The sequence below is a fragment of the Dermacentor silvarum genome, chromosome 10, assembly GCF_013339745.2.
Source record: "Dermacentor silvarum isolate Dsil-2018 chromosome 10, BIME_Dsil_1.4, whole genome shotgun sequence".
Lineage (NCBI taxonomy): Eukaryota > Metazoa > Arthropoda > Arachnida > Ixodida > Ixodidae > Dermacentor > Dermacentor silvarum.
The window spans coordinates 142,551,660-142,563,877 of record NC_051163.1 but is presented as its reverse complement, the minus strand read 5'-3'; the positions used below and the strand labels follow the sequence as shown (position 1 = coordinate 142,563,877).

The following is a 12,218-nucleotide window of genomic DNA, read 5'->3' as shown; positions in this document are numbered from 1 at the left end:
AGCCCCAACAGGCAACAAACCCTGGTGACACCTTCACATAGTGCCATATTCAGGATTGCTGCGACCTTGAATGGCTCAGAAACGATGCCTTGAGCGCTAATGGCAACGTCCAAACTCTGTTAGTCATTTAATCCTGGAAGTTCAGACAGTATTGCCAGGCAGCACACAAAAAACACAACACAATGAAGCAAGTGGAGGCTGCAACTTGCAACAGCACTTTTGTGCGTGGGCTCTGCCACAGCAAACCCACTCACCAGGTCAAGGCCTGGGACGTCCAGTAGACAACACGCCAGAGGCTCTGCAGGACCCCTTCTGGGACAAAGCTCCAGGGCCGCACACAGGCTGCTGAAAAAACAGATCACTTGCATCTACTATTCGAGCACTATTCTGCTGAACCATGCAGAATGGGAGCTGCTTGCAAACTGTTTTGCAAATTGTATATACAGAGGGTAGGGGTGATAAAGCAGAAGACACAGCTGATCTTGACTGGGGCCAAACTTAGCCGCAGCGCAAGGCAGTCCTGTGTGGAATGCTTCTACGAGACACCGTCCCATCTCCCTTATGCAAGAACCACTCCTTGCGCTGTGTCCATTCTAAATAATTCTCGTCTTTGGTTTCAGTAGTGTGGGAATTATGAAGGTTCATATTTTCCCGCGTCCTTACGCGCGCCACGGAAGTGAGGAGAGCAGACGCCTTTTCCCCTCTTCCCGTGTGGAGAGCCAAACGGCTTTTCGAACGGTGGTGTGACCCTCTTGGAAACCGGCTGCAAACGCAACGGTGACAAGTACGCGGAGCCCCGCGCTCATTGGACTGAGCCAAAAACAAGGTGGGTAGTCGAGATCGGTGCGGCCGGCAAACGCCAGTAACGGGAGAAGACTGCGAGCCACAATGAAGGACAGAGCTCAGGTAACCATCTCGTTCCCGTCCTTTGTCGCGCCCTGCTATCGTTCGACCACTATCGAGCCTGACAAACGTCGCAGTCAAACCTAGCCTGCTTCCACGCGAATCCGCTGGAGCAATAAAGGTTGTTGTGCTTGTTATTCTATCGTGTGTTGTCGTATTTCTGCCTGTCCTGGTACCGCCGAAACCCGGCAGTACAAGGCAAGCACAAGGGAGTTGGCCGTCAAGCCTAAGGCTTGCGCACAAAGGCGGCTCGAGAGAACCCGGAGACTACAATAGCTGGTACGAGACAATGATGAATTGGGTTCTTGTGTGGTGCAGCAGTTGCCATATAAAGCTGGTATTCTTAGCAGTTTAAAACCGCAAAAAAGGAAAGTGGAGAATTTGTCACTCAATTGTAATCATAAAATATACTTGTCTAATATTGATACCTAGTATACTTGCAAATGCATAATTAGTCTTAGGTGGCATGAGAGATTCATTTTAAAGCAGCAGTACTGGGTGACAGAGTATTTGGAATTTTGAGAATTTGCGTATTTTTTAGTACTTAGAATTTGGAAAAGCTATTTGGAGGAGCGTTTCATAAAAAAGGCAGGAAACAAAACAGTTCCTTACACTCTTGGTACATGGGCTGTGGCTGAGCGGTAGTTGTTGTGAATCCCTCTTCAAAGCTGCTGATAAGAAGTAGTACTAACACATGTTTTCAATGTTGCAGCACCTCTGCCACATGCATAACAAAGCATCACAATGAGTAAGTACAACAGTCAGAAAGCATAACATATTGACACATACGCTTGATCTTTCTCCGGTGACCTCTTTTCACCGGATAACAAATGTTAAACGTTAGCGCTCGGCACAGGACACGCCCGCATGTATCAGAAGTTTCTCAAATGTTATCGATAGTTTTCTCTGTTGTCACTGAACATTGTGTAATCTGATCATATGCGCCATCCGAATTGTGTAGTACTTTCTGGAAGGCGTACGGGCACCAGCAATTACGCTAGAACCTTCGACGAGTCATGCGTAAAAGCAGACACGCTTGACTCGCCAATCAGATCGCCAAGTGTGATTGCCGCTATCGTTGTGCTTCAAGTGTCTTTCTGGGCACAGGTTCGCCGAATAAAGAGATCAGTTCCCAGTTATTGCTACTGTGTTCTTTACCGTCACTACAACATGACAATACAAGTTGACATTAAGGTTGTATCGAAATGCTGTGCTATCATTGACATTACCATGACTGTAACAACAGAGAGCAAAGTTTGCTGATGGTGTGTTAGCAATAAGGCTAGGTTGTAGAGCATCAGTCAGGGACACATCTTGGGTACCAAAATAGTTTGCAGCGCAAGAGGAAATTACTTAGGGCACTCAGCTGCTTGCCAATACTAAGGCTTAGAGGGTTTTCATATAACACAATAAGAAAAGCAAGTTATGTGGGTATCACACTACTTTAATTCTGCTATTCCCAGGATAACCCTACTCCATTACTCCCAAGAAAACTTTGTGTGTTGCCAGAGCACTCCCAAAGTGACTCTAGTAAGAAAGAACATTGCAAGCGCCTATTGTGCCCCCTATTCACCTAAAAAGACAAATATCTGACAACAGCTGAAGCACGTCTTGAAAGGGCAGCCATGGCAAATCTGCCCTTTGACAGATCTTGAATTGGGAGAAAGCAAACAACCAGCTTCTGTGTTGCATTCCACTGAAAGCAACATGCAAAATAAACCTGACCACGGCTAGTTGGAACAGCGCTTGGAGGGTGGCAAACCTTGCACAACTGGCATTCCTCAGCTGCTCTGGAAGATACACCCAAAAAAAGTCTGAAATGTTCAAAATTTGGCACAGACCGTAGTAGTAGTATACAACCGCTGCCACAGATAGTCCTTTTTAGACAGCTGCAATGCTTACACTGACTTTTTTTTATGTCATGAGCTTTAGTCTGCATTTCTCCTCTTTGCGATGTGCAGTGAAATAAAGGTTAGCACTGGCATCACTTACTACTAGATCTTACTGCCTGTACCTCTGCGGTACAGGCACAACTACGATACTACAGTTAAACCGGCTTATAACGAACCTCCATATAACGAATTCCTGGATATAACGAAGTTTTTCTATTCCCCGCCGTTACTCCATAGAAGCACATGTATTTGAGACCTCTATGTAACAAAGTGGCAGCGAGAGACCCCCTCGAAATAACGAATTTTTCCCGCCAATGACCTAGAGATTTCTCCCCAAATTTTGTCATTTTTGCGCGAACAACAACCGCAAGCACCTTCTCCACCTCGACGGAATGCGAAGCGAGCTCACGTGTGCATGCATGCGAGCGTGTGCGAGGCAGGCCTGCATCGCTCGACCCGGCGATCTTGCCGCCGCGGGCGTGACCTTTCCCCCTCCCTTCATTCAAACCTGATCCTGCCGCTTCCTGCAGCTGGCCTAGCCTGCCAAGCCGGCACTCTCCTTTTTCAGTTGATGTTGCCGACGCGCTGGCAGACGCTGTGACACAGCACACTCGATGAGCGCGGACACACACTGTCAAACGCTGGCGGCGTGTGGAAGCGCCATGGCAGAAGCGAAGGAGGTGACCTTCGTGCTGTTGTCTATCTCTTCAACGCAAACTGAGTGCCGGGAACACACAGCATGCACAAAGCTACGAGCCACCGACGCACCTATATTCACCCTTTTCGCGGCGCTCGCGTGGGCGCTGCCATGTTTGATCACGTGGTGACGTATCCATTATTTGCCTCAGCTGCCTCAGCTGCCTCCCTGTTCACAACTAAGTGCGTGACGCCAGTGCAGCGCATCAAACCTCCGTTTCTATGCATATCATAGACGGTGACTGTGTGGACGACACAAAGCTTTCACCACAGCTTCAGAAGACATGTAAATGCTTTCAGAGCTCATTCGCCCTGTCTAAACGGCGCGATCAGCGTATACAGTGCATGTACTAAAAGCGGGGCTACAAATATATTCCAAGCTGTCCAAACTTTCCACTTATACATTAAATCAGGATCAGTGTGGTCTTCGTTCTTTATTTGGCAAACATTTTGAAGCAGCGGCTTGTCATGTTTCTAACTCAGTAAAAACGTTCCTCGTTTCCATGGTGCGGCCACTATCTGATTGCTTATTTTCAACCTAATCGCTCGCGGGTGTGCTCTGCTGCGATGGATTTGTTCTTGTTGCGCACAAAGCTTGGAATGTAAACATTCTGTACTTTTTGGTAGCTTGTAGCAAAGACATATTATTGCTAGTCCTTCGCTTACTCTGTGGACCGTCATGAAACGTTAAGCTTCCAACATTCGTGTCTTGTCGGTGTAGTCACCGTCACTCGTGCTTCGGCACGATACGGTGGACATGAGTTTGCGTGCGAGTAGGGGTGGATGTGTGTATATAACGTGCGAGAAACTTACTATGCCAGGAAGTGGCGCTACTTCCTTCTATATCGAGCAGTACTCACTCTTAAGCGCCGACGTTCCGGAGTTGAAGTCCTTTCTTTAGAGGTTAGCTATACAGCGCTGACGGATTAATTATCTTTTTTATCCTTGAGGAAAGCCGTGCATTGCGAAGGGCGGCAACACAGGCAGTCCTGATGTAGTAGCGCGACACACGTTGATTCCATTTCTTAATATGCGAATCACTATTTTTGCAGCTATCTACGGCACATCTTCCCTTTATTACGCATTTTGCACATGAATTGGGCGCAGTGCTTTAGCAAACATCCAGTTGCATTTACGACAGCTGATCGCACAATAGCAGTAATGGTTTCGTATTCATGCGCATTCTCTGAGGCAACTTATGGCGCGCCGCCAAAAGCGCCATCTCTTTTGTCTAGAGCAGACTGCTCCGCGAAAAGGGTCAATACACTGCCTAGACTCTGCCCCAACGCAAATCGCTTTCAAAATACGGCCCGCGCAACCGCGCAGTACGCAGTTGATGCCAGAGTACAGTACAACGCCGCCCACCATCCCTCTCCCCTCGCTCCCTCGCCGGTACCTCGAGCACAATGGAAGAAGACGCACTAGCACTACGTCCCTGCTTTTCTTTCTTGCGCACACGAGATTTAGACGCGGTCGTCGGCTCCCCTCGCACGTTTTCACTCGCGCATACAGCATACGGCGTGCGGCGACTGCGTTATCGCCCTTGGACTTTATACGGAACATCTATGAGCCAAAACCAATTTTAGGGCCACAACGAGTCATAGACACCATCATTATATAGCAAATCTCAAGGGCCATACTTTTGCTGGCGGAAACCGAAAATACGTCATAGTTGTCGCCCCCGGCACTTTGGGTGGCCAATGCCATCGTCAGGCCACCAAGCCAAGCGACATGAAAAGTCAAAATGGCCGCTCGGGCCGGCGCGGGGTGGCAGTTCGCAACGTATGATGCGGGAACAGTCCCACAGTTGCGGCGCAACAGCGAGGTTACCAATGCATTGGGTTTTATGGGAGCTGTGCCGAGACCGGCCGAGAACGACGTAACAGCCGGGAAAACGCAGCACCCGGAAACCTAACAGCGGGGTTCTACTGTAACACTATACAACGCTACAACGCCATCATGACTCACGCTCTTCGTTTCTGATGCCTCGCGCTTGTGCGAAACGACACGCGTCCATGCATCCGGTACCTGGTGTGACATTCCAAGGATGAGTGCTTCGACGAAAAAGGAAAACGGGTGCGCGTTACAATCGAGGGCGCGTTAGAATCGAGTAAATACGGTAAGCGTTTCTTTTTCGAATTTTCGTGCCGAACCTGCATATAACGAAATCGTCTTTATAATGAAGTTTTTCGGGAATTAGTCATTTTCGTTATATCCAGGTTTAACTGTATTAGTGTTTAAAATACGAGCTAGAAATATGTCATTGTCAGATATGAGCACTACATGCTCATTAAATGACATGGTAATAGAAGATCTACGTAATAAGCTTTTGTGGATTTTAAAGCAACATGAAAATTTTTTTTAATGAGATTAGGTTAAAGGGGCCATGACACGGTCGTCCAACTATTCTCAGTTCATCCCTGTAACAAAGTGCAGAGGTGCAGAGGTTTTGTCATGTGGTTAAACACATGACAAGAACACCAGAGAAGCACCTTGGTAATCCATAAGAATGTTAAAAAGTGCCAACTGGGCACGTACAAAAAAAAGGCACACACACAGAAGGTCACAGTGTGCATGTGCCTTTTTTAATCCATGTCCAGTTCATGCTTTTTTAACTCTTTCCCTCTCGTCAACTTCGATCTGCCCCCGTCTTGGGTCCATCGACGAAAAATATGTAGCATTACAGAGCCGGTCCAACGCGTCGTCTATCCATGGCAGGGGTATGTGCCCTTCTTCGTGATTTTGTTCAGGCGACAATAATAAGACGCAAAAACACAAGGTGCCATCCTTGTTTTTCACTAAATCTACGCCCACAGTCTGTTGAACAGCTGGATGATTTTGTCGTGCAGCATTTCATCAACTTGTTGACTGATCACCTCCCGTTAGCGTGCTGCAACTCGGTACGGGCTTTGACAGAGCACCTTCTTCGGTTATTATGCGAGGCTTTGCAATTGCTGTTTGTCGAATCCTCGATGATGTTGAAAAGCAGTCCTTGTACCGCCGGAGAAGACTTTTGAGCTGTTGCTGCTTACTCATGGGGAGGCTTAGATTGATGTCGAAGGCTGGCTGGTAAACTATGGCCGTCATGGCAGATGAAGCAGTATCTGAGAGGACAAATGTGCTGCTGGTTTCCAAAATTTTCACGATGTATGCGATTGTCATGTCCTTGTTTGGGTGGTTGTACTCCTTGCTGAAGTTTGTAAGCAGCACCCTCGCTTTCCCTTCATATAGTCAAGCGATTCCTCTTGTGAAGCAAATTTCACAGTCGAGCAGTAGATGTTAGTTGCCCTCGATGATGCCTTCTACGTCTGTGGATGTTTCGGTGCTGACAGAAATGATGAGGCTGGAGTGGGACGGAATTTAACGCACGGTAACCGACACATTCAACGCACAGTAACCGATGGCCCTATACGGCAGTACGGACTAGGATCTTAAGCCGATGACTGCCTCGTGTTGGCTGAGGAAGTCCCTGCCAAGCATTATGTCCCGTGAGCATTGCTGCAGGATAACATTTGGTGATGTAGACGCGAAGCTATGGAAGCGGCACGATAACGGCAAACCCTCAGAGTCCCATTTCACGGTACGGGCACCGGCAGTAGACGTGGCCTGCTTCTTCGCAGTGGTAGTAGAGCATGCGAGAGTTGGAGGCACTCGAAACTTAGTAACGACTGCTGTCGGGCTACTTGGTACATGACTAGAAATGGTTTTAGGCGGCAAAAATAAGACGCAGACGACAGAATAAAAGACACGGACTGGCGTAGCCCGTGTCTTCCTTGGAGGAATGCACGGGCTCACAGGCCGTCATGCTGGTGGCGGCGGCGGCTGCCAATGAAATTGCGGCGTTACTGACCTTTGGCGCGGGCGCAGAGTAGGAACGGGAAGTTGACGGCAGCGTAGGACATCGCTTTGAGCTGAAGTTGCAGCAATGCAGGAACTTCTTGTACTTCCAGTGCCAGCTGAAGTTCTTCCTTGACTATGTCAACAATCGGGAGCACCTGGGGCTGTGACCGTGGATACAATTTCTGCAGCTCTTCCTGTACGACCACTTTGATTGTCTCAAGCACGTAATCGGTGGGATGCACTTGAGCTCCGGCATAGTATGTTGTCAGTGCATGGCGGTTGTATTCTCTGGTGCAGATTTCAAATGTCTTCTCAATTGTTGTGGCCTCTGAAACAAACTCGATAACGGTCTTGGGTTGGTTGCGTCTCAATCGAGCGAAGCGCTGTTCTTGCACACCCCGCATCAGGAACCAATCTTTCTTTTCTTCAGACATGTCAGGGTCGGCGCGATGCAACAGGCGAGTCATTTCCTTCGTGAAGATCGCAACGTTCTCGTTTCGTAGCTGTACTAGGGTTTCCAAAACTTCGACTCTTTCCTTGCATACGACACTTGTGAAGGCCCTTCATGAAGATCACAACGTTTTCGTTTCGCAGCTGTACTAGGGTTTCCAAAACTTCGACTCTTTCCTTGCATACGACACTTGTGAAGGTCTTCAAGAAGTTCTCACGAAATCGGTCCCACGTTGCTAAGGTGGTCTTTCTGTTTTCGAACCAGGTCTGAGCATCGTCATCCAAAGAGAAATAGACATGGTGCAACTTGTCCTTGAGCTCCACTTGTTGAACGTCGCCGTCCTCTTGTATGTCTTGTTGTGTCTGGTGGTCCTTCGGGACAAAGAAGGCCTCATCGACAAGCATGAACATATCAAGTGCACTTCACGCTTGTCATTTCTAGCGGCCAGGAAGTGTCACCGTCAGTCACCTGGGACTGATGGATGAGCAATTAGCCCCAGACAGCAATGGGTCCTCAGCCTCGTGCGTAGCTGAAACGGCAACGTCGCCCTTGGTGTGTTTCCGTGAAGCACCAGCGCCCGCCCGAACTACGATGAGGCCCGGCGCCGACTGTGACGCGCCAACCTGGAGCCCCCTTCCGAGACATCAGCCACCACCCTCCATGGAAATGGTGGCTTCCGCGAACTGACCGCTACGGAGAGGAGACACTTTGGTGGAAATGGTGGCTTCCGCGAACTGACCGCTACGAAGAGGCGACTCTTGGCTGGAAATGGTGGCTTCTGCGAACTGACCACTATGGAGAGGCGACTCTTGCAAGGGGCCAGCATCTAGATTCCCGAATGTGGCTCCCAAGGTGTCAACCGCTGCCTGTGTTCGGGGACGACCAGGCAAGATTGGAGGCGGAGCCCGGCAGGAAACGATGCCACATCATGGGTGGGAGTTTACGAACTGTTTGAACATTGTCATTGGCTAAAAGAACTAAAGTGTATTCCCTCGTTGAGTGAAAGAGGGAAACGAAAGGGATAAAACAGCGGGACTCGAGTGTTATGAGGACGCTCGACCATGTAGAAAGCTCGGAGATGTAAACGCTACAGCATGCAAAGATGTTAGCATGTAGACGGCTCAAATATCATGGGCTCCTCTCGGGCACCTGGCACGTCACCATCCATGGAACCTTCGTGGCCGCTCGGACTCTCCAGCCAGGTTTCAGGGTCTTCAAGCGATCCATGGAAAGTCGGTGGCTCCCTGGGCTGTCGAAGTACGATGGCTGCTGACGATGCTGGGTCTGTCATCATGGCTCCCGACTTGATCTTGGTCTTCCTGGTCATCAATGGGTAGAAGTCCGAACTAGCAGGGCAGGTATTGTATTCTGAGGCTAGCTCTATGGCGACACTGGTGTTGTCTTCGTGGTTCAGGCTTGGATCACAGCTTTGCGGGGCGTCTGGTACACGAACGCAGAAGCACCTTTACCAGTTGTCACATTGCAGTGATGATGAAGAACGATGTACAGTAACACCGCGTTAACTCGAATTCGCATATCTCGCTCGGCTAAGTAAAAATTTTCCGCGCCGCTGAACCACTTCACATACGTGCACACATGCATTTATTGCATTTATTGCACGTGCATTCCCACACGTGCATTCATTGCCCTTTATCTCGAAGTATTTTTAGGCCACATTGCAGATATCTAAAAATCTTGACTGAGAGTGGAACATAAAACTCCACCACCGGACCGTTTAAGGTGGCGGTCCCATAACGCAGGCAGGGTGTCGCTCTGACTACAGGTGAAGCATGAAAAACGTGAAAAGGATTGGCATAAGAAAAGGCATCACTACAAAATCCCAGCCACAAGCAGTCTAGGCCAAAGGCAAGCGCTGCAACGCGTTGACAAACCTGGGCCATATTCTAGGACGGTCACTTTCCCAATATTTCACATGACCAGGGGTGGGACTGCCAAAAGTTGTTGCGGCACCATTTTTGGAGCAAGTAAAATTGCGTATTGGCGCAGCTTGGAGCAGAGTAAATTTCATTTTGGAACAATTTGGAGCAGACAGAATGTCGTTCTGAAGCAGTTTGGAGCAGGCCAATTTGAATTTTGGTGGAATAATGGAATATGGCAGCGCTTTCCTGAAAAGCCGGAAACATTGGTGACACTAAGATCGAACTATATAGTCCCGTGCTGATGCTCATGATGATAGCGTAAAATGTTCTCAAATTATGCGGTCCAGTCGACGCAGTAACATAATTTCTGGGTCACCATATATCACCGCAGACCCAGAAAGCTGCAATCAACCCTGGGCCGGTAGACCATAAACCTATTTCAATCTGTAGTTATTGTGATAACAATCATATGGACACTCCAGGCGCACTTCTGCCGTCGTCGCCGCCGTGATGTTCCATATAAAGTCCAGGGTCGATAACATCGTCGCACGTGCGATAACATCGTCGCATATGTGCGAGTGAAAGCGTGCGAGGGTGAGCAGCTCAATCTCGCGCGCAAGGGAGGAGAACGGGGAGGAAGCGCCATCTTTCGTTGCGCACATAGCACCGGGAAGAGGGCGTTTTACTCCAGTGGCTGCTGCGTATGGCGCGGGCCCTATCCTGAAAGCGATCTGCGATCGCAAGTGCTGATAGCTTTGTGTGCACTGTTTTCACCGCTTAGTTCGCGTTAAGGGGGGATGCGGGGATCAGATCGCGAAAATCACGAGAAAAATCGGTTTTTGGAAACCCCGCATTTCGGTATCTGCAACGCCTAATCTACGCTGTATCAAAATGATTTGGCTGGAAACGCACTAAAAGTGCCCGAAAAAAATTTATTTGTCAGTGCGCAGGGCGAAAAAACAGCTTTAAATCGCGCAAAATCACCGCAGTTCACGGAGCCATATCTCGTATTTCCCGCCACCGAGCGCCGCCATCTTGGTATCGTTCGAAAGCTCAAAGTTTCGCCGTTCCGCTTCTCAATTCGTCGGTCTTCGCCATCTTGTAACAAACGCACAAACACAAAAGAATCGCGGGTCCGCTAGAGGTAGTCACACGGGCCCTCCGATGAAAGCGGGCCTGCGATTGGCTGCCGTGCTGAATGACGTCTTCCCATTGGTTACTGCTGCGGCAGCGGGCAAGATGGCTACCGCAGTTCGCTTCGCAAACCATGCCGGCGTCTTCACTTGACACGCAGAATTCGGATTTCTGAGAGCGCCCAGTTTAGTTAAGGATCGTCGCTTGTTGTAGAAGAAAGTTTGGACGAAGCACGCCTTCGGAATACGGAAGCGCATGCCTCCTACGGCGAGAAAAATACGGCGATTAGCGGAGAAGCACCCGACTGAACGTGCCGCGCTACCTTGCACCGTGGATTACGTGCCGCGCTATCTTGCACCGTGTGACTCGAGCAGCGAAACCGACAATCGCCCTGTGCCATCGGTACCGATAACGCAGTCGACGGAAGACGCGCCAACGGAAGCTCCCGCGCCTCGGCGTACGGCCGCGCGAACCAGCCGAGATCGTATCGACGCGGGTCGAAGGTCACCATCGCCGGCGAAGACAGTGTACTTAGTTTGATGCATCGTGCGACATGAACACGCCGCCTCTGAGCGAGCCCCAACCGTCGACGAGCTACAGTGTAATAAACGAAAATTCACCGGACAAATAGTCGCCCGAACGGCGCACCATTCAGACGCGCCTCGAGCCGCGTTTCGCGTCAGCGGTGACGGCAGAATCGCGAGCATGCAGCGTGCGCGACTCCCTTCGCGCGATGTCCGCAACTGAACGGAAGTTCAATTTGATGTACTAGCCAGGCTATTAAATTTTCAAAGCCCACCAAACGAAGAGGCAAAGGTGCAAGCAGATGCTTGACAGCACTGATGCCAAAAATTACCGCCCTGATGCGTTCTAATAAACCTGCACTGCTTGCAAAACTTTGCAGCTCGTTTTCTCAATAGTGTTTTTTTGGTCGGTCACCTCGCTCGTGGAAAGCATAGCACAACAATGGCTGGACCGATTTTGATCCAGTTTGTTTTGCTGTGATCCATGAACTGTGCTGCACATCAAGACAGTCTTGAAATGTTCATTTATTTTTCCATTATTTAATTACTTCACAATTACTGCATGGCTCTGTGCAGTCAAACACAAGTTACATGCATGTCATGTTGAGTAAAAAATTATAAGGGCACTAAAAAAAAAATCTAACACTGTCTTGATATAGATTAGACATTTGGGCAAACATACAAAGTATTCCCAGTTCCGTACCATGTTTCGTTACTGTGCCAGGCTTTCCACGAGCAAGGAACTTGTAAACTTCTGTAAATTCTTATACAACAAAAACTCATGAAGATATCTTAATGAAATTTTGGATTTGTCCCTCTATTGCAATGTACAGCGTGTGTGCCAAATTTCAGCCCTTTCTGCCAAGAAACAAAAAAGTTATTTTTCATCCCCTCCTCC

The 12,218-nt window shown here is 49.0% G+C and overlaps 1 protein-coding gene across 5 annotated transcripts in view; it reads right to left on the bottom strand.

Moving 5' to 3' along the window:
• LOC119431886 (G-protein coupled receptor-associated protein LMBRD2B) overlaps positions 1-12,218 on the bottom strand; it is a 235,491-nt gene that overhangs the window by 163,734 nt on the left and 59,539 nt on the right. For 4 of the 5 annotated variants that reach the window (XM_049656867.1, XM_049656868.1, XM_049656866.1 and 1 more), the window contains one exon: positions 255-345. In XM_049656867.1, the coding sequence (XP_049512824.1) occupies positions 255-345 (91 nt within the window). The remainder of the gene's footprint in view (positions 1-254; positions 346-12,218) is intronic. The other variant, XM_049656869.1, reaches the window with a different exon arrangement.